This window comes from Neopsephotus bourkii, unplaced genomic scaffold (assembly GCF_033783945.1).
Source record: "Neopsephotus bourkii isolate Nb327-2 ecotype Australia unplaced genomic scaffold, CSIRO-AGI_Nbou_v1 NB_1183, whole genome shotgun sequence".
Lineage (NCBI taxonomy): Eukaryota > Metazoa > Chordata > Aves > Psittaciformes > Psittacidae > Neopsephotus > Neopsephotus bourkii.
The window spans coordinates 4,847,934-4,871,735 of NW_026901668.1; the positions used below are offsets into that span (position 1 = coordinate 4,847,934).

General features: G+C 36.9%; 1 protein-coding gene across 11 annotated transcripts in view; it reads right to left on the reverse strand.

The window, feature by feature from the left end:
- ERC1 (ELKS/RAB6-interacting/CAST family member 1) overlaps nt 1-23,802 on the reverse strand; it is a 287,154-nt gene that overhangs the window by 197,303 nt on the left and 66,049 nt on the right. For 7 of the 11 annotated variants that reach the window (XM_061364024.1, XM_061364019.1, XM_061364017.1 and 4 more), the window contains exons 4-7: nt 13,604-13,678; nt 11,363-11,518; nt 9,612-9,695; nt 7,007-7,174 (exon numbers count right to left, since the gene is read on the reverse strand). In XM_061364024.1, the coding sequence (XP_061220008.1) occupies nt 7,007-7,174; nt 9,612-9,695; nt 11,363-11,518; nt 13,604-13,678 (483 nt within the window). The remainder of the gene's footprint in view (nt 1-7,006; nt 7,175-9,611; nt 9,696-11,362; nt 11,519-13,603; nt 13,679-23,802) is intronic. The other 4 variants (XM_061364022.1, XM_061364025.1, XM_061364023.1 and 1 more) reach the window with 1 other exon arrangement.

Here is a 23,802-nt window from a genome sequence, read left to right on the forward strand (position 1 = left end):
CCATCCAGAAAACTAACCTCCCTTTCTTTAAGACTTCAAAGTACATAAGCTTATGGATGAAACAGTTATGACAAGTGGCACGAGACTAAACAGTAAAAATAAGCAAGTGTTTTATTCCCAAAATATAAGAGGCTAATGCTCCATGATTCTATGATTCCTTCTTGGAAAAACCTCAAAATACTTCTGGCATAACTCAGTCCTGTAAGATACATGTCTGGATTGTTTTTCCTCAAAGTAGAATCAAATACAATGTGTTGTTGAGGAGTTCTCTCTTATGTAGGAAAACTGACCCCTTTTTTCACAATGTTCAGATATTGAAACATTGGCTCTTAGTACCAAACAGTCACTCTATATTCTAGGTTTTAATCACGAGTATTAGCTGAGCCTGGGGGCAATGAAAGCAGAGGTCTTTGCAGCCACTGCGGATCAAAACACGGAAAGAGCGGATATTCTTAGGATAGCTAATATTATTTTGGCTTAAATAGCGACATAATAGTTTAAATATAATATGTATTTTCAGCAGGATGCAATTTTATATTAAAGACAAAATTGAACAAGTAACACTGTACAGGATATTGCAGGTGCAATTCGGAAACATAAGAATATTTAGAGCGCACAGGGCCCCAGTAAATTTAGAAACACAACCTGGGAATTCTATGGCATCCTCAAACTTCAAAACTGTATGTTGAGAAGACTTTTCCTTTTGCATTTCCCTTACACAAATGAAACACAGAGCTTGCAAGACAAAAGAAATGGGAGAAGGAATCATAGTTATCTGAATATAAATTTGATGAGAAGAATAAGCTCACCACAGAGCACAGACTAATCTCAAAGACCTTTGTGGAATACGAAATCCAACACCATCAACCTGCTCGAGATACCAAAAGAAACCCACTGACCCCTATCCACTCAGCATTCAGACAGAGCTCAAATCTGCCAGCTTGGCTGCTAATCTTATTTGACGGTATCAGATTTGGTTCCTGTTAGCTGAATCCATTACAGGACATCAGTCACACAAAGTAAACAGGGTGATCAATGAATTTCTTGGTCCTTCTGCACAGCATTGGCTGATAGGCCAGCAGAGACATGAGGTGAAAAGATGACTTGGACAACTCAAGCTAGGGAAAGAACTTGGGTAGTCAGTATGCTTCCCGTTTTAATGTGTTGTTCTAATGCCATTTTATTTTGATTTGCTAATGGAAAAGTTGCCTCTAAGGCTCTACATTTACAGTATGCTACACCTTCAAAATCTTTTGCTCTGTTCTCTGACTCCTCTTACACAGAGCAATAAGCACTTGCCAGTGGGGAAAAGAACTGTCCTGCTCTCCCCATCAGCACTGCAATCTCACTGCCACCTTTACATTTGGAGCCTTCTCACTTACACATACGTTATTAAAATCGCATTCCTGACCTTTCACCCAGCAAGTGGGGCATGGAGTATATTTTGCAGTGATATTAGAGTACCAGGTACTACCCAAATATGATTTATAGGCTTGCTAGTGTTTGTAATGAAAAGCTTAGCAGGTGCATCACGGCTTGCCTTCTTCTGAAAAACATAGTTTTATAGATTGATTAGGTATGTTCTTCTCTTGATATCTCTAATATTAAAGCTAAGAGCCACTTTTATTAATTCTTGAAGGGAAACTGAAAATCTCCCTCACAAGAAAATCCACACGCTCTCAACAGTTGGGTTGCAAAATATCTGAGACAGTCCAGATGCCTGAAGCACAGTATTAAGTGAAAAGAGAACATCTGCAAACAGAAATTTATCCACAGAATGCTTTTCATTTTCTGATTGATTATTCTCTTTGAACTCTATATTAACTTACGGTTTGGGGTAAATTGCATTCCTGGTTCTATTTGTGTGAGGTCTCTGCCTAGGAAACCACAGAAAACACTTTCAAGAGTACTTTCAAAGGCTGGCAGGACACACAGTCATCACCTTAGCACTATTCCTGGCAGAACACTGCACTTGTTTATTCATGTCAGCTCAGTTTATGTATGGCATCCTCCCACAGTGACAAGAATTGAGGTCTGTGGGAGTCAGGTGATGCCAACTTCAACAAAGTCAGCTTAAGATTTTCTCTGCACATTGAAATGACTAGGCAAACAGCTACTGAGGTGCTGACGCCCCTTCTCCTGACTTCTGCGTCTTGGATGGTGTTGTCTTAACCCTGGATTAACCTAACTGCTTTCATAGTAATAGACTGCCATGCCTTTAATTATGCATGGCAAGTAAACCTTACAGTACAGCTCAGCCCTTCATGTAACAGGCTTGCAAACTTGATATGCACATACCATCCAATTTCCAATGAAGCTTCAGCAAAATAAGTGCATTTCAATTAAACAGCCAACAGGTACCTCTCTTCAGCTGGGTACCATACCTAAGACTTAAACTTCTTCACTGTAAGAATGATGTATGGAAAACTGTTTGGAATCATTGATCAGGTGTCACAGAACATTCCAGTAGCAGTAAATGATACTCTGTGACTCTGTTCCTAATTATGTACAGACATGTATTAAGCAAGTATGATTTCAAATTTCTAAGAAAAACTAGTACATTAGTAGCTCCAATAACTACCAGAATAAACACAAGAATGACATAATATTTAATTCAAAAATAAATTTAAATTTAACCCCTTTTCTAAAGTCTTGGATTCTGTACTTACAGTCTTTTGGAATATTCCCAACTTACAGCTTAGGGAAATCACTAAAGTTTTCAAAAGTCCATAGTCAGTTTCACAACAGATGAAGGAGCTTGAGTCAATAGGACTTAGGTTGCACACATTTCCCATTTTACCATCATCTCTGCTTTACAGTAGCAATTGGGGGTATTATGACACTGGTGATTTCCACTTGGGTTTAAGAAGATGTCACTGATGCCTAGAAAAAACTCTTTTCCTGAGACTGAGTGATCCTTCCCATCTACCTGCCACCTGTTCAAACCATTGCTGAACTCTTGGTTTAGATCAGTGAACCAAGCCATGCTCCATTCAGTTATATCAGAAGGTGCAGTCTCTCCTATGTTATATACAAGCCCCGATTTCTCTGTTGCGACAAAAATCTAGATTTTTATGTTGTGTTGGTATGACTACATCAATGGCAGCAAAAGGAACAGAGAGAATATCACTTGTGAAATATTTGCTTAGAGCTTGCTATGGCTTCTAAAAAGAGCCAGCTACTTTTTAAAGTAGATATTGAAGTAATTCTATGTCAGGACTCAGAATTTAAATATAACCAAGAAGTGCACAGAGGAAGGCATAAAATTATATTTGGTATACAAGGTAAAAGTTGCTTTTTTCAAGCTGTAGATACTGTCATGTGAAGTCTCCAAGTACTTCAAATGAGCACATTTTAAAAAGGATCAGTTTTGTGATACTCTATTACTATCTTGCAAATGTATCATATAAACACAAAAAAGAGTTAACCTGTTTTCCTGATAGCACAGTCTAAAATTAAGAAATAAAAGCTATGTTTATGGATTCATTTTGAATGCAGTGGTAGTTCACAATACTTCATTCTCTATTTTTGGCATTGATCTTTCTTATTAATTATGTTAGAGTTGACTCATAACCTTCTTATAAAAATTGCAGCAATATCCACTATGGTCCATTGAAGAGAGTGAATTCTTTATGAACATACAGCACCCAGTTATCTGGATTATTTAGATTACATGACTATGCCAATGAGCAGAGGTGCACAAACCCGGCTTTCTGCAGAGGCTATTTGGTTCTTGCTAGGGTTATAAACTCAAGCAGGACAGACATACTGCTTCCAGACCCTGCTCAGGTCAGAAATCAGTTCTACTGTTCTTCCAGAATCCCTAGCACAAGGTGTTAAATACCTAAACGTGGTGAACTCAGTTTTGTGAGCTGAGCTTAATGTTTGCAGGTGTCAGCATAGATCTACATGTAGCTGGTGCTAACAAATCTTCTTAGCACATTCCTTACTAAAGGTGATCCACTCCTTAACTGTCTCAGATTTGGGAGAGTCTACTATAGTTGCAAAATGCCAGTAAAAGCTGCAATAAGGAAAGACCCTTACAGAATTTTATGTTCTGCTGAGACATTAAGAACAAGTAAAATGTTTCCAGGGGACTGGATTCATTTTTGTACCAAGTATTAATCTGAATTTACCATATGAACGGACCACTTACAGAACCATGCCAGCTTGGGCAGTATACAGAAACAAATGGGAATGTTGTCACTGATTAATTTAACCTCCCACTGAAGTCACATACCTTCTGGCACTGACCTAAGCTAAAGTACTCACTGGGCAAAATACAAACTTTATACGGATGAAGTCTTCATTCCAAAGTAACTATTGACTTATTTTTTGTTTTGTTTACATAAGGATTGTACATTTTTTGAGCTATTTTTAAAGATTTCTTCACAAATTGAAAAGTTAACCACAATATCCTCTCCACCCAATAGCCCTCTCGATAAACACCCCAACAAACAGCTCACTGTTCTTTATAGTTCTAGTGTGGCAGGTTGCAAACCAATCTTTGAGATGTTCTACCAACATCTTTTCCCCACCGACCTATGTTTTACTTAACAGAAGACTAAAGGGCGGAAGCTTGCGAAGGTACTCTCTTTCCTCTCAAAATATTTAGTATGATTTTAAAATACCAATCCCCTATGAAGATGTCTGCCAATATATGACAGAAAATGCACCTCTCTTCTTCCTCACAACCCTCTGTAGGTGTCTTGAGAGAAGCTAGTCATGTTTTAACACTGACAAGTGCTGTCAACAAGCAAGGCCAGGCAGTCTTACATTCCTACCTTACTCTCAGTGAGAATTCTTCTACAGAGAAATACCATGTCCTTAAAAAAACCCCAAATTCATCATAGGATGCAACAATAAACATCCCAACTCTGTATTTTATCAATGTGTTTCAATCTTAAACTTGAGAGGATCAATTATGAAGACACAGGAAACTGTATAATGATTTAGTTGTTGAGCTTTCTGTCAAGAACATCACTGAGGATGAAAAAGAGGGGATAATACTTCAAAAAGTATAAATATCTTCTTGGAATTACATAAACATTCTCAGGAACATAAATGGAACATAAATAGCCAGATAATCAACAGCACTTTGTATGTGTTAAATTCATACCAGATTGCTACATCTTACTGTGGAGAACATGTTAGGACTCTCATAAGACATCATTCTAAGTCAGTATTGTTAATATATTTGTTCCACAGCAAATTCTCACTGAAAGACAGACAGACAGAAAATTATCTTCCACTGTTATTGCAGTTGCTAGATTTCGCTTACGATATCTGAAAGCAAACTATATGAATAACCTAAAACCAGTACGTATTAAATCTAGTGTTTGTCCCACCCCTACATTCCAGCCACTTAATGAACCCAATTCAGTTTTGTATTGTGGCTCTATATGAGAATCTCATTTGGAAGAACGCAGTGAAGTGCAAATATCCTCAATGATTTAGTAATATCACAAGCTAGACAGTAGGAGAATAATGGCTTTCAGCTAAAATAAAATCGAAACATTCTGAATAATTATCAAAGGTATCTCTCAATGATATACAGCCAAGTCTTCTTCTCTTTCAATATTTTGTTTCAATTCCATACATTTTGTTTCAATAAACATGCTTACCTACCACAACAGCTGAGATTACGGCCATCTACTGAAGTCTTTTAACATCCTAATAAAGTACATTACTTCAAGAACTTTATCTCTCATGGGTAGAAAAATACAGCTTTTTATTACTTAGAAGTAAAAAGTGAAATGTGTTTCTAGCTTCATAGAAGCTGCACAGTGATTTAATCTATCTGCATTCTTTTCAATCTTTTAAATCACTGTAACAAATCAAAACATGTAATTTGTATTTTTAAATGTTTATTTACCTAACACCTACCTCCAATGATACTTTGAAATGTAAATATCTTTGAAAATTAGCATGTACAAATCTAGGGTACATTCTGGACTAGCAAAAAAGAAAAGAGATTTAACAAGAAGTTTCTGATTGCAGCCAAGCGCACTTTCACAGTTATACAGACTAATGCCATTTAAATCTTTATATAAATCTGAGAATAATCAGAAAAGCCATCTCAGAATTACCACAAGACATTTACTATGTAATTTGACTTCTGCATCTGGACAAGGCCATGTGCACCCACAGGTTCAATGAATATGGCTAAAGGAAAGCTACGTGAGGGTAAAAGTTCAAATACATTCTCTTACACTTTTGTAATATGGAATCTTTCTACCAGTGTTACCCACAATTCTTCAGTATGCTCATTTAACATCTCCTTTGGCTTTTTACTGTTCTTGCTTTAACAACACAAATATTTTTTGATGCATGACCGCCATCTTTTGGACTTCTACTAATACTACAGTTTTCCAAGCCAGTAGATTGAAACGGTGTCTTCACACGTTTCATTCTTGTTCTTCAGCAATATCCAGAACAACAAACTTATGCTGTACTTATTATCTATTTGATGTTCATATATACACTTACATCTTACATTATTATTTGTTATCAAAACGCAGTTTTGAAAATACTTATTTTTTACCTTAGAATATGCATCATAAAACACAAAAGCCCCTATTTCAGGTGTAAGCACAGGCCTACATGCAAGATTTACCATACATGATGTCTGCAGTAGTGAAGCCTTAGGGAGTTGTATGCTACTGGAACTCTCTTCCTTTCCCTGCTCTCTTTTAGCTATGTTATTGAAAATAAATCCCCCCAGCTCAAGCATTTCAACTTCCAATTTAGCTGTGCCTAGGAAAAGCTGTATTAGTGAGTGCATGTTAGTGGAACATGTCATACAAGTGTGTATTCAATCACAGGAATGTATGCGCTTTTGCATAAATCTCCTGGCCTAGAGAATCTAAACATAAAATTAAAGGTACAACGTGCTCAGAACAAGCAGTACTGAGTGACTATGGGATTGCATAACCTAAGCAAGAAGAAACGAAACAATGCTTTGTTTCTCAGTAAAAGTCATTAAGTGCAGAATTGCCCATTTCACCTCTGTCTGCAGGATGGCAGCTCTTTGCTCTTTAGCTGTGAGGGACTCTTTCAGAACTTCAATATGCTGCTTGCTGTCAGAAAACTGATTTGTGAGGGTCTCCAGCTTTGTCTGCAAGGCCAGCAACTCGGTGTCTTTGCGTGACAGCTCCTGTTTCACCTGACCAATCTGAAAAAGAAAGAAAAGATGGGCAAAGGAAAAAATAATTTATACTTTCCTTAAGAAATAACTATAAACTCACATAACTACTAACAAAGAGTATGATACTCTAAACTTATCACATGGAATTGTGAAGCCTTCAATTATCTTGAATGAAAGGCCAGCAAAAATCTGTGTCATGAGCAAAAGATACAAGGAAAAGAAGAGGGGATCAAAAGCATCAATTTTTCAAGACAGGTTCTTTTAACAGAGACAGTCTGTTTTTAGATATCTTTCAAAGGACTGACCAAAACAACTTACTTAGGAGGGGTAAGTTTTTTATGAAGATGAAGCAGAACTGTAATAAGAAAAATACCCTTACCCTGTGAAACCATAAAAGATGAGATACCTACAGGTCTCTCTCAGAAGCATTCTTGAGGGCAATTTCCTACATTTAATTTAGTGAATTAAATCAGTACCAAAATGCTGATTTATTTTAACAGATATAAGTTGGATTATCGTTTAAAAAGACATGCAGTAAGAAATCTAAAAGTAAAGCACTGAAATGAGATGAAATCTCATTCTGAGTCCCGGGATCAGCCAGGAAAATTTTGATGTCAATCTGAAGAAAAAAAAAAAAAAGATAGATATATATATATATAAAAATAAAGAGGACTGGCAAATCTAAATGTAGACCTATGTCCACATTTATAACCAACTTCCCGGGTTGCCTCTGATGTACCTCACTGATTAAAATACCGATCTCTTTACTTTTACATATTATATAGCAGAGGTGGACATATCTCTAAAATGGAACAGTTTTCCCTTTTTTAGCTTGCACTATTTTGTCCAAAACCCCTCTATCCCCGAAGTATGCTGTCTAGTGTTTCAAAAAAGAAATTAAAGGACAACACAAACTAAAAAAAGCCTGTCCAGGACTACCTCCATTTTGGGGAATTTGTAAAGAACAAAAATAAATTGATATAACCTATAATTTTTATATTTTTTTATTAAATATGTGTATTAGTAGAAATGACTAAGAGGAAAAGCTTGGATAAGTGTGGTTTTATCTTTACAACACTGTTTCAATAAAGGGCAATTAAAGAAATAAATGTTTTTACTGAAGAGTATTAAAATAGCATCAAAAGATGTCATCAAGGACTCCTGTGTTCCAGTGTGAAACAGCATACATGAGGAGACAAGCAAGAAGGAGAGCAGAAGAAGGACATGTGTCTCAAAAAAACCCTCACACAAACCATTTTTTTTTTAATGGAATAATGGGAAGGAGTATAAGAAGAATCTGAATTATAGAGCTATTCAGTAGTTTATTGTTCCCTTAGTTCAAACATACTGGGTTGGGTTTTTCATATTTTTATCTTTCAAAGTATATACGTCCACAGAATGATTTCACCACCTATTTAAACAAAAATACTGATGCTAGCAGCACTATTTCTGCTGTCAGCTACTGGCCAATACAACCTGTTGCACAATCCTGCTAGGCACAGGAGAATAGCTAGGAAGAGATGAACTATTTTCTGCTAGTTATGCTATAGACTAGTCATGATACTTCTGGAGTAGATAAACAAAAAAAGCATCCTTGAAAAACTTCAGATGCCGAAGTTTTTCAACTAGTAGATAACCTGAATTGTAGTAAAGCTTTCTTGAACCAGTTTGGTCTTTCTTTGAAAAGATAAATCCTTTTTGGAGTCATCTCAGACAAGATGTTTACCCTAAATACTTGTGTTTTGGTGAAACGCTGTTATTTAAACACAAACATATTTTGTTACATAGAAATTTCCCAGCAGCACCCTAAGATCATTCTCGCTAGAAATCCCCATTTCAGAGCTGTAAACCCACACTTCCAACGTGCTTAAGTTCTTCAGGAAGAATGCAGGGCATACCATTCCAAGTTGCAAGAGAAGTTAAAACAGCATTAAGTGCTCATACCTCTCTTCTTGGTGAGACACTATGATCAATCGGCAAATGCATTAATTTCACAGCAAAGAAGGTAACCTAAGTTCATGCTGCTAAAATTAAACCACCATTTATAAAAAGCGTTCAGCATCCAGCTTTTGTTACTTTTTTTGTGAAAAAACCCCAACATTAAGAGATTTCAGCACATTTTGAAATTAGTTTTGTTCTAGTAGGGAAAGCAAATTTCTTTGGAAGTCTGGCCCCAAAATGGGTGCTGAATACTTTTGAAAAGAGTAAGTTATTGCTAAAACAGCTCATACTGTTAAGGAAACAGTTAACAAAACAAATACAGATGTTCAGCCGAAGAGTGATGTTATGGACACCAAAACCGTGTGAACAAAAAGGCAGGCTACAAGTCTGAGGAGGCTGTTAGTTCTACTGTTATACCAAGTCATAAAGAAGGTAAGAGAAGAAAAGCTACCCCAAAGCCAGAGAGCTAGCAAGCCCCAGTGAATGGCCACTGCACACAAAAGATAAATCTTACGGCAGAGACCTCGGCCTGGAGACCAGCCACTCTTTTTTTCAGGTCCTCCCCTTGAGCCTCTTTGGCACTTAGCTCTTCCTTCAGTTGTTCTACCTGTCACGACATTGTTATGCTTTTAAATATTCATCATCTGTCAGCTTCTAGTTAGCCTGTGTCAACCCAAGTAACTAAAAGTGACAAAGAACTGAACAGAAGGATCAACACTAGTCACTCATTTTCTCTTCCATTCTTCATTTAGTCTTCTCAATAGTTTAATATCTCTGTAATTTCATATAGGCTGCCAGACAAGAACTTGATTATGAAACAAAGATGTATAGTTATCGTTATGTTTATATACGTCAAGTATGGGGCACTTCACCCAACGCTTTTGAAACTGGAATACACAAGGAACTTCAGACAAGAAAAGGGATTTAAGAGAAATGAAGTTAATTGTCCAGATGCAGGCACAGATGACTATACAATACAATACTTAAAAAACAGATGTTGTGCAATTACAAAACAATGTAGGACAGCAAGATATGACTGCAGCTGGCTGTGAGTCAGGAGTGAATAGTTATCAAAAAGGAGCAAATTTTCTGCTGGAAAATAAATGAGCAGACGGTTGACAGAAGAGATCCAGGAATGGAACAGCTGAACAGAACTGTATGCCCACAGAGGAAGGGAAGAAAAAGTTGAAGAGTTGCTAACAAGGGAAGAAGGAAAGGAGAAAGGATGAAGAAAGAAAGAAGAAAGGATGGAAAGGAGAGGTGCTAAAATTGTCTCTGCATTCATAATTTGAAGAGGGTATGCTTCAATTCCTACAAGCAACTAAGTGGGATAAAGGGTGAAAGCATAAAAGAACAGATCTTGAGATAAATCAGTGAGCTGGCACAAGGGAAGTGGAAGAAACAAATACTTATTACGTTTCTACTTTAAGACAAGTAACACTTCTTGAAGAAACTTTCTCCAGCATTCTTTTTTTGACAATTTCAAGCAGGACAAATGCAGTAGCTTACAGTTCTTCAGTTCCTAGTAATTTTCAGCCTCTGATCCAGGCATTTGTACACTGCTTGCAGGGAGCACACAAAACCTAATTGAGAAAAGCAAGACTGCTCACAATATACTTAAATTTACTGTACATGGTGGCCTGAATCTTCATTAGAAAATGTTAGGGTCTACTAAAAGACTGAGAAACACTTCTCTGGGAGAAACAAAGAATGAATTCACTTTTGCCTGTAAATGTCAAAGTAGTCAAGTGTCCATCTTTATACCTGGTAATCATTTCTCTACTGAATTTGTCCTGCATAAATTAATGCTGGCACTACCACTGTTGTAGAATTCTTGTTCCACTACTGGAAGGAGAGTGTAATGGAAAGCCATTATAGTGACAGTCATGCTCCTTTCAGCCTTCACATAATAAAAAGACTACATTTGAACAGACCAAACAAAAGCTAAAATTATAACGGATTAGCTATGTTCTAAAGATACTCAAAACACAAAAATCCTTCTGAAATAAAAGAAAATCAGGTGTGACAGTTAAAGCAGAATTTGGGCCACTGACCTTTCTGAACCACCATTACAATATTTTCAAGTTTGAATTTAAAATTCTCTTATATATTTTTAAGTTATTTTAGTGAGTTCAAGGCAGAATATAAATAAATTCTGCTTCTCAGCACTTCAATGGGAACCCAGGCTGTAACTCCTTATTGAAGTACGAAAATTTCTCTCATCTGGTTGCTAAGCTCAGTTTATCTCACTAGTCTCATTTGCTTTCTCAGTACCTTATTTTTCATGAATTTGGAATGACTACGGTACACCTCCATTTGCTTCATTTCCTCTTCACGTTCTTCTGTGCTCAGAGCTCCATTTGACTTCAACATCTGAATCTCCTCTTCCAAATCCCGGAGGCCACGCTCCATGGAAGAAATTTTTGAATCCTGAAAATGGTTAGAAGAGAAAGATAAAGATACACAGTCAGATGATTTGTTAACATACCACTGGAGTAAAAAATAAAGGAAATAGTTTGTTGGATATGTACCTGCCCTTGCAATTTACTCCTGAAGTTCCTAAAGAAATCAGCCTACACCTCTTTACAGAGCATCTGGCTGAGTGCTCAGGTACTCATTTTTCAGTATTTTATACCTTCCAAGGGAAGCAAGAGTTTAGTACTGAAAGAAAACACAGCTAGAGGCATGGACTCAGTATATAATAAATAAAGAAACAGAAGGAAAGGTTGCCTTGTAATGCGAAGCCAGTATAAACCAGAGAAATTTAATTCTAACTGAATGAACAGGCACAGCAAAATGTGACTGCAAGAATGACAAAAAAATGGGTTTGTGCTACTAGTGATTTAAGTGGAATCACAAATTGAGAACATAAAAAGCACCATAAGCAAAAAAAAGATGCAATAATCTAGTTTTGGATGGACAATTAGCTTTGAGGGGATAAAGCAGTAGAGGATCCTTCAAGTATTCTGGCTCATATATACAACATATAAAAAATTTCCATAGATTAAAAAAAACATACATCTGAAAAAATAAAAAAGTCAATCTACCATTATCCTCATAGTTTTGCAGGACGATCAGAGGTTTTCAATCTACTTGGTTTACTGCTGCTTTAGAAGTTTTATGTGTTAGGAACAGCAAGAACAGACTCATGCAGCACAAAGAGCTTCACACATGCTCATGAACACAGATATGTATTTCTAAGTTGTAGTCTCTTCAAGCAGATTATTTTTTATTTAATTTTTTAAAATATTTAGTCTTTCCTGAAATACAGGTAGGATTTGAAACTATGCTTCATTCTTTCATAGCCCAAGCCTTCATTTTTTTGGTGTTGAATAATCAAAGCACAGCTGAAAAGAAACAAAAGCCTGAAAAGATTTTAATGTATAGGTTTTCACTCATGAGGTAAGATTTTTCTAAAGGACCATCATGAAGATATAGTCGGATCTCCCGCCTAAGTTTTGATGCTTAAGTTAAAATCAGTAAAGCAGGCTTATGCAACAAAAATCTAGAGAAGTGGTAAGGTGAAGTATTATGTTCTAATTTACAGCACTATTTCGTTTCAGCGTTCACATCACTGCCCAGAAGTAACAGTGCTTCTCTTTTGATAGTAAAGACAGCTTATTGTTACCAGATGGTCAATTAGTTTTCATTACTATGGACCACAAAGCTGACTAATAAAAGAAAGAAGGCAAATGAATGCCTCCAGGGTAGAAAGATGGGAAATGACTATGGAAAACATTTAGATGGAATGGAAAGAGTTGGAAGGGAAAAAAGGAAGGAAAATAAAAGAAAAACATAGATAAAGAGATAGATAAAAAAGATAGATAAAGGAGGGAGATAGGGGAGATATGAAAATGGAAGAGACTAGTTTGCAAATATAGTTTCTATTTTTTAACTGTATTTGCCCAAACCCTGTCTCAGGTACTTTATAGACCATACAGTATGAATCACGACTGCATAAAGCTGTGTAAACCACAGACTCCACTTGTGGCTTTGAAGCTCTTGGCAAATTGCCATTGTTCCATTAGATATCTGAGAATTCAATCACAAAGATGTCTAGAAAAGTTAGGTTTAGGATGACATAAAGACATATTCCTAGCTACATGACCCATTTTAAGTGGGTTTTCAGTTTGCAAATGGCTAATTTTGTTGATACACAGAATGCAAAGCAGTATTTTGAATGTTGACATTATAAAAAGAAAATAACCCACATCATTACAAAGACCTACTAATCCATCATTTCCAACCTTGTAATGCAACAGACTCCTGCCTAACTGAAATAAAACTACATGCTGCTGCAGGAAGACAGAAGGCAGGTTTCTATTGCGTCACGAAGCAGATCTGTCTCTTCATTCATCAATAATAAAAATAATAGATAAAAACCAGTATTAAAATATACTTGTTTTAAATGAGAAGATGGACAGAACTAGATGGTATTTGGTAGAGTCACCTTTCATATGAAAAACCTGTTTTTCAGAGAACAAACCCTACTGATGCCTATATGCAATTATTTACCTTCATCTCAATGACAGTTTGCAGAGCTTTTGTCTTGGCTGTGTCAGGAGCATTTTCAAATCGACGATGAATCTCCTGTAACAGCAGAAAAGAAAGCAAGAATTAGCCTAATGGCACTTTGTCCCACTTACCAAACACAAACAAAATTATTATCAGCTTCTCTTTCTAACACATAGCACAGCTACGTATTAGAAAGAAAAAAAAAAAGGAGAAACCCCCCCAAAACCAAACCTGTTTTCCCTAACTTCAAAATTCATGTACCTGAAAACAGAACAATTCTGAAGATGATTCTTTAAGCTTAAAAAGGTGAAGATCCAAGAGTGAAAAGTATCCTATTCTGAAGTGCCCGAGTTTCTGCTAAATGCAGTAAGTTTTATCTCCAGCTGTACCTGTCGCATCAGTTGTACAGCCATCTAAGACTGTTATTGTAGAATAAAATGAAACAGCTTGATAAAAGAAACTAAAACAAATTCTTGTTAACTTTTAGAAACTGAGTAAACAAAAGATAAGAAGGTCAAAAAATAACATGCCAAAAGTCTATTTTGAATAACGTTATTTATAGAACCATAGAATCTTTTAGGTTGGAAAAGACCCTTTATTTTAGTAGTGCAATTACATATTATATAATTTTCACTTGTGCAGACATGGTCTCTGACCTGAGAACATAAAAGCAATTGCTACTAGAGAAATGAAATAAATGGAATACACAGCAGGAGAACAGCATGTCACTAAAGAGATGCTGACACAACAGTGTCTGCTTCTTACATTGCACAGTGTTTTCCCAAATAGAAAATTATTCTAAGCTTTTTCTTTGGAAATGTCTGTATCCCCACTGTCTGAAGTGATGCCTGGCACTTCGACAAAGGAAATGTCCTACTTCTATCATCTTAACTAATTCCATTGTGATTTGGATGACATAACCTGCTAAAAACAACACCTCCCACCTCTTGACTGCACAGTAAGGACTTAATTTTGGCAACATGCCTATGATTCTAAACAGCCTGAAAACAGGGCTACTGGCAGACTGAACCTCGTTAAAACACATATTTAGGTGCGGCTGCTGAATCCAATGCATAGATATCCTTCTTAATTGTGAAATACAGGTTACGTACTTATCTTTCAGTGGCAGAATGGAGAAATACCAATATTTCATACCTCTGATATATTCATATTATATTGAGGACACGCACCACACAGGTGAATGAAAATTCAGGACTTTGCACAATAATTAAAAATGTAGGGCCACACACAAATATCAGAATCAGAAAACCACAAAAACACCCTTTCATTCCTTGCAAGTCTTGCTTTCTGATAAAGGAACAAAGCATTATTCCTTTCTTCTACTTTCACACATAAAAAACTTTCACATGTAATTGATACTGTTCTGTAACAGATTAGTAAACTTCAGCATCTTCTTACTTTTTAATGGAACTGAAATTATTTTAACAAGGGTGGCTCAAATATATATATATATATATATATATAGTGTTTTAATGATACGTTCAGTAATTCCTTTACTTCAAAAAAAGGTAACAAAGAAGAGAAAAAACCTATTTGTTCCCCAGTTATGTGCATCAAGCATGCTTTTCACTGCTAATTATCATTGCTAATAAAAATACACCATATTTGTTTCTCAGTCTAGCCACTGGGAACTTCTAGCCACCAGATATCATCACAACATTGTCAAGAATATTGAAGAATGCTCTATAATCCCTTTTTTGTTCCCAGTTTTATGCTTTAATACCTCATTATTACAAGCTAGTAGTTTCTACAATTCTTTGACATGAACAAGAAAAGCTGCAGGTGGAAGGACACCTAGTTACCCGTTTGGCACTAGTGCTACCACTACAGTTATACTGTGGCCTCTCTGTCTATAGTTTCAAAATGATATTGATATACCGAAGAGAGTTCAAAGAATGACTGCAGGAGCCTAATTTAGGGTGGATAAAGGAGGAACCAAAACAAATTTATCGGGCAAACTGATCACAACTTTAAAGTACTTTCACAGGCAACAAAAACTGAAAACGGGTTGTTCTGTCGCAAACCCCTTTTAAGATTCAGTAACTAGAAACTGAAGGCTAGAAACAGAAGTTTTAAACAATGGGCCCACCTTAACCACAGCTGGAGTTGATATTTCACCACTGTCAATTTGTAACCAAGAATAGCTATCTTCCTTTAAGAACAAGGCAAAACAAAACCCTACTTCAAAACCAAACATAAACTAAAGGTGTGAATCATATTACACCTGCCAAGTAGGTCTGCAAGGGGCCACAGTACCCCTATGAGAAACAATACTGTAATTTTCTAGTCAGCATAACTACACAGAACAGGTGATCAAACATACTAAGAACATTGAATATGTAAAGAATAGCTGTGATAGAGTGATTCTAATGCACTATAAATAACAACGAAGTCTCTGGGGATTTTTCTTGACTAACGAACACCAAAATAATTGAAAATGAGAGAACATAGTTTAGAATTGAGAGAGTCCTCAATACTGATCAGTATCAGCACTATTTCTTAAAAATATTAATAAATTGTACACATACATAGTAATGAGGGGAGGAATCTTATCAGAAACATTTTCTTCCTTCGTAACCTGGCCATATTATTAATTTTTATTCCCACAGTTATTCCTGCCATTGATTTTGCATGGGATTTAGAATAAATGTTAAGGTGTGCTTTTTAAGCAATGGCGTTTTTACAGTGGAGTAATGTGCTTAAAAATACAGCAACTTATCTCTCAGTAGCACCACAAGATAAGCACTTTCCAAAGCAAAAAAAAAGACATGCCTTCCATTTCCTGCAAAACCTACATAATGAGGAAGCACGTACCACACTGAAAATAGAAAAATATCTCTTGTATATTAATTAAAAAAAAAGAAAAAAAGAGAGACAAAAAAATATGTGCAACTAAAACCAGAGCTGTAATCCTGATTTTTTTAATCTTAACTGGCATACCTATTTAATTGCAACAATATGTAAATGGTATAAACAAAGTAAAATTTCACAAGCATCCTTCAGTTCAATGTTAACTCTCATTATTAATTTTAGAAATTATTTAATAGATCTATAAGATCTATTCAATTTTTAATTGTGGTTAAGGACTAATCATATGTGACTAACCTGATCTTCTTTTACAGTGAAGTAAATGACTGGTTAAATGGTGAACAGTGGGTGTTGCATGTCCTTCAGCATAGCTTTCAGACATCTCTGAGACCAAATTGGTAAGATACAGACTGAATGACTGGTTAAAAGGTGGGTGGACAATTAGCTGGACTGTCAGGCTCAAAGCCTGGTGATCAGCATTATGAAGTCCAACGTGTGTAGCTGCTTGCTACTGACAACCCTCAGAGGTTGATACAGTGGCTAATACTGTTCAGGGTCCTATCATAGAACCTAGAATAGTTAGGGTTGGTAAGGACCTTAAGATCATCAAGTTCCAGCCCCCCTGCCATGGGCAGGGACACCTCACCCTAGACCATGTCACCAAAGGCTCTGTACAACCTGGCCTTGAACACTGCCATGGATGGACCATTCACAACCTCCCTGGGCAACCTATTCCAGTGCCTTACCACCCTTACAGTAAAGAATTTCCTCCTTATATCCAGTCTAAACTTCCCTTAAGTTTGAACCTGTTACCCCTTGCCCTATCACTAATGAAGAGTCCCTCCCCAGCATCCCTATAGGCCCCCTTCAGATACTGGAAGGCTGCTATGAGGTCTCCACGCAGCCTTCTCTTATCCAGGCTGAACAGCCCCAACTTTCTCAGCCTGTCTTCATACAGGAAGTGCTCCAGTCCCCTGATCATCGTCGTGGCCCTTCTGTGGACTTGTTCCAACAGTTCCATGTCCTTTTTATGCTGAGGACACCAGAACTGTACACGATACTCCAAGTGAGCCTTTATTAATTATCTGAAAGATGGGATAGATGGCACCTTCTGCAAGTTTTCAGATTACATGAAATTTGGGGAAGACGTGATCTGGAAATAAGCAATGTGCCCTTGCTGCTGTATAAAAAAAAGAGAAAACCAAGGAAAAGCAGTGGAAGAGCAGAGGATGAGAGAACTGAGTTTCTTCAGCTAAACAGAAGAGAAGGCTTGAGGGGATTCTCAAATGCCCTCTGTGGCTATCTGACTGGAAGCTGTAGATATGACGGAGACAAGAAGTCTTTTCAGAAGTGCACAGTAGAAGGATGACAGTCACCAGGCAAAAGTTGCAGCACAGAAAATTCTGAATCACTAATACAGTAAAGATTTTACCAGAGAGCAACCAAACACTGGACCAGGTGCCTAAAGTGGTTGTGAAATCCCCATTAATTGAAATTGCTGATTTGAGCAGAAGGTTGCATGTAGATGACCACTGGAAGAGCCCTTCAAAATGCGTGACTCGTTTATATAAATACCTACACTACCTGGGACCTGAAGGTGACTGGGTAGTACTGCTTAGCTTCAGCATTTTAACCAGTATTTATCAGAAAGTGCTCAATACGAGTAACTTAAAATTCTATTTCAGCTAAACATAAAACTGGACTTAAAATTTATGTATGAGTCCTGTATAATTTATCTCACCATTATTAGAGTTTTGCTATGTAACAAGAACACAGTTACACAAGTTTGGAACCAACAACCACAGTAGTTCCTTCAGAAATCATTTCTGTATTTTTCCTTTTGTCATTTCCTGCATTTGCAAACACAATCAACATAATTTCTTGAAAAATAAATTGATTATATTAATAAAGAGCATAACTTGGACAGATTTGTTGAAAATTGCACACACACGCAGGGTACCAGCTGCTCTAAAGCTCAGTTATCCCTGGGGAGAAAAATTCATCTCCATGGTTTGCAATTTTATGGATACCTTCTGACAGTGATTTCTAAATCCAACCAAAACCTCGTATATTAGCAGACTTAAGTTTGTTAACAGAGGAATCATCTAAAGTGAAAATTAAAACACAGCTTCCAGTTCACCTCAGTATTCAAATCAGAAAGAGATAAAAGCAAAATCCCTCAAAACTTCAGCATTAGAGTCAAGGCAAGATAAAGATGAGAGACCAAACCATCATATTAGTTTTAATAGCATGTCATTGTGTTCAAGTCTGACAGAAGTGTGAATCCAAAAGCTAAAGAAAAAATTAAAAATGAAAAACTTAACATTAGAATCCTAATCATGTAGAACTTTATTTACATATGTATTATTAGTTCTTCATTCTTCCATTCCTCCCTCTTATTTCAGGTGCAAAAGCATGTATTTTCTATTTGAATTAGCTTCCAACTTCTTAATAGCATTTTGTTTTCTGTTGGTTTTTTTCTACTACAAAGTTTTACCCTACAAAGTTTTACACTTCTACAATTCCACTAATTTCACATCCACTGAAGAGAAGTGCAGGATAAAGGATAATATTAATATCTCCAAGGAGAGTACATCTAATCTGTGATTTGTAAACAAATTACACATATTGACAAAGAAAATCTTCTAATATAATAAAACATCAAAAGACATTAGATTTTATGTATTTTTAACCTCTAATCCCCAGCTGGATTTATGCATTTCTAAATTGCTGCATATGATTATAAAAATCCCATTTAAAGGGAATGGAGGTGCTAAAATGAATTATTTATAAATTTGACCTTGTGACAGTAAAAAAAAAAATCTCTTTGAAGACCGAGTAGCTCAGTCATACAGAAAAAAATATGACTGAAGTTAAAAACATTAAATATCTAACATTTTAGTCCCCTATGCTAGAAAAAGTGTATGAAAAAACCCATATCAATTTTATGGATTACTTCACTTTGATGAGATCATAACTATAACACAGAGAAAACACCCTGCGAGAAGGCTGCAGTTCCACTTTTTTCCATTCACTTAATTCCTACACATCATGAAATAATTACATAAAAATCAGAAATTTGCTATATTATAATCAGAAAGTGCTTATGATTTTTTTGTAGTCTGGAAAAACAAAGGTAAAAAGAATGAGTCATGAACAGAAAAGGCAAAAAACTAAATTTTTTAACTCATCAGAATGATATCTCCTAGTATGATAGTAGTAAGAGCTCCAGTTACTGAATCTATCTACTCCAGAAACCTAAAAATTCTCTTGAAGAGTGTGCCTCATTTATGTTGGAAAATCTTGGAACAGGACAAAAGTGTTCTTTGAGGTAACTCTAATTGCTCCAATTAAAATTTCTAAATCTTTCTTTGAGCATAGGGCAGAAAAGAGCAAGAATTATTGCACATGCATGGAAAAAGAACTTCTTTGCAAAACTTGTCACAGATAATTAAAATCTGGTCAGATAAGGCAAACAACCTTTCTCTTCACTGGACACTGTTCAGCAGTACTCTGATGGTATGTTTAGATGGCACATCCATCCTTTCTTACTGAGCTCCTTGCTACTGCTGTTTGGCCATCACAGTATCAAGTTCGATAACCTAAAACTAAGTCAAGTATACGTACGTTATAGCCTAATAAAAGTCTGTTACCTGCTTGCCTTACCCTAAGTGGAGACATAATAAAGAATGCTCATAGATATTTAGTGTTACTTCCTAGAATAAAATGAGCACTGTTTGATTCAAAATAGCTACAAACAGGAATAAGTTCTTGTAATAAGGCCATACTAGATGACTGCAATACAGTTCACAAACAGGACTTTGTGGAGTTGCCATTTCAACAAATACAGAAGATGAAAAGAAATAGCTTTTTCTGCCATAGCCTATTTCCTGAAGTTCACTGTAAATGTGTGCCCTTATGAATGACCCATTTCAGTACTGCTTTACATACAAAACCACCCTTTATTAGTTAAGCATTACATCCCTAACTCCTTAATTCAGTTTTGCACTCAGCTGTAGTAAAAAATCCATCCTGTCTGAAAGGGCCCAATTATTAAAAAAATAATTTAAAAACATCAAACCTGTAATGCATTACCAAACACAGGTTCTATTACACAAAGCGGAAAGCTACTGTTAGCTCTTTCCTTGTTCCACACCACTGTAACATTCAAACCTTGAACCTAGAACTGACTTCTGAAGAAACTTGCTAGGTACAGAGTTTCTTTCTGTTTCCAAATAAAAGGCAATAGTCAGACATCACCTCCCATATGAAGATAGGCTGAGAAAGCTGGGGCTGTTCAGCCTGGAGAACAGAAGGCTGCGTGGAGACCTCATAGCAGCCTTCCAGTATCTGAAGGGGGCATATAGGGATGCTGGGGATGGACTCTTCATTAGGGACTGTAGTGGTAGGACAAGGGGTAATGGGTTCAAACTTAAACAGGGGAAGTTTAGATTGGATATAAGGAGGAAATTCTTTCCTGTTAGGGTGGTGAGGCACTGGAATGGGTTACCCAGGGAAGTTGTGAATGCTCCATCCCTGGCAGTGTTCAAGGCCAGGTTGGACGAGGCCTTGGGTAATATGGTTTAGAGCGAGGTGTCCCTGCCCATGGCAGGGGGGTTGGAACTTGATGATCTTAAGGTCCTTTCCAACCCTAACCATTCTATGATTCTATGATTCTATGATCTGTCCCAGTTCAGGGAATTACTGTCTAATTTTGTCTATCAAATCTTTCTGATGAACTGTGTTGACATTCTATTACACTAATATTTCAATGAACACCTCACCCCACCTTCAATACCTGCTTAGCCTCAAAGTTTGAGCCAACCACTCCCTTTTCCCATAAGAATGCTGTAGCTACAAGACCAGTACGCAAATGGTATAGGGCATGTATGCTATCAGGACTCAGTTACACAGGACATGACGGGATTGAAGGCTTCATAGGTATATTGGGTAGATACCACTAAGCATCCTGGCTAATGAAAAGAAGGGAATACATTTAGGAACTTCCCTTCATACATCCTTAGTTCTTATGATTTGAGACATCAAAGTCAATCTCCGCCTGGGCAGGAGAAATGCAGTGGTATATCAGTATATCTTGGAGACTCCAATTAGTATATGCCATCACACTGCTCTGAACGAAGATGTATTCAGCTTTCAGACCATGTATGTCCAGTAGCAGCCCTGATACAAACAGGTCATCAGACAACTACTGCTGTAAACTCTGTGCTGATATGTCTTGCGAAGGAGTAAGGAAACAGGACAACTCTCCCAAAGCTGTTTAGCAAATACCTGACAATAACAGACAGATAGTAGCTTCTTTTTGCTCCCTGTGGGTAGAACTGATACAGATAGTTTTGGTTTTCTGCTTTCTTCTAGGCAGATGAAAAATTTGGCCTAAGCTTTTTTCTCCAAAAGTATATTCCTAAAGACAGACAGTAACAAACAAATGAAGAGAAAGGTTTAACCAAGTTGGTATAATGATGTTGGACTGTCCTTACAAATCATACTTTGCCCATAGTACTCCATGTATCTAGAACACCAGATGTGGATACAATCCACACCATATGCCATAACTTGCACCGAATTTTGGTCTATTACTCTGTTAAGCTGAGAAAAATGTATCTCTATTCACTGCATTAAAATGAAGGGAGAGAGCAGGGAGGTTGTCAAAAAGAGCACAGCAAGCTTCAGTATCTTGAGAGCTATGTGCTGTCACTGCCATCAGTGATAATCTTGCAACAGGTGAGTCTGGAACAATAAGGTGGCAGTTAATGTAACTTGGAAGCTATTCTGGAAGCTGTAGTCCAGTTGCTGAATTTCATCAAGCATTTCTTGCTGGTATGAGAGTAATTTTGTTTCTGAAAGTTAAGTTTAGAATACCAACAGTACTATTAATCATTTTCACTAAGACTTAAGAGGAGGTATTCAAAATTAGCAACCATCTTTTTATAAGCTATGAAGCTGAAGCTTGTTTCCTAGGTTAGAGGAATGTGATGCAGTCACACTATCATCTGCTGAAGCCAGGGCATACAGATTCATGTCTGTGTTCAGATGTTCAATGAAACATCTAATTTCTCATTATTTTGTGTTAATGAGAGACTGTCCTCTCTACCAGTGAGTTGGCAAATACATCCTATACTGGTTACAGGATCTTTGCTATGGACTTGTAAGGAAAGATTGCTTGAGTTCCCCAGAATTCAGGACATTCTGGAAAAGCCCAAAAGCATCAAATTGCTCTCACTAACTGCAGGAGAATCCATTTCATAACCTGGATATGGGAGACTGAGACAGTGCTCTGGGAGATGATCAGAGAGATGCACTATCTTCTATACAAAAATTTGAGTAGCATTGGACATTTCAGTCTGGAAAAAGAGAAAACTTGGAGGAGATACGACAAATCTAAAATTATGAGTGGCACATGGTCTTGCTGGCGACCATCCATTCCCCATGTCTTCCAGTGCCAGAGCAACTGCCTTGCAAAGGAAGCTACTGGGAGACAGGTTCAAATTTAAAATAAATGAGACAGTGTTCTTCCTGCAACAGAGTAGGCCTGTAAAACCACTTACCAAATGATGCTGCAGCTGCAAAAGCTTACATGGCTCAAGAAGACACTGACTGCATACTCAGATGGCACAGAAGATACTAAACTGACAAACCATAAAAAGTTCAAGAAAACTCCCATCTGTAAAGAGTTTGGGAGATGGGAGAGCACTACAGAGATGTATTGTGCTTGACTTGTTCTTACCCCTTCCTGGGTGCCTGCATATGGCCATTAGCTGAAAGAGAATGCTGGACCAAAAGGATCATTGACCTGAACCAATACAGCTGTTCCTTGGTTATAATCTTAGAACCACAAGTGTGTGCTCTCTAAGAATTTCTTTTCCTTAGGAAATTAGTGCAATCTTTAGTACAATCACAGTAAAGTGATACCTGCAGAAATCAGTGAATTCACATTTAATTTTCAAGGCCAGACTGCTGGCCCCTACACCTGTACTGTCCGTCTGAGAAATCATCTGATGACCTTGAGTCTCAACATCATGCTTTGAATTACGTGCAGGCTTCAAAGTACAAAAAACAGATGGGTGGCTTTTTGCTTCGAGATGCAAATCTTTATTATTATTCCCAGAAAATAATTTTACCAGAAGTCTAGCACACTCATAAAGTCAGAAACAGTACTAGCGGATTCTGACATCTCAGAACTTGCTTTACCAAAGATGGTCAAAATACTATTAAAGTTCTTCTCAGTTTTTCTAATGTGTTAGAACATGAAGTATAATCGCTGACCTCCCAAGCACATGAAAATCCCTTTGAGATACTAACGCTTCCTTTAAAATGAGTATTTAAAGAAGAGTTTAGCATGCCTTTCTAGA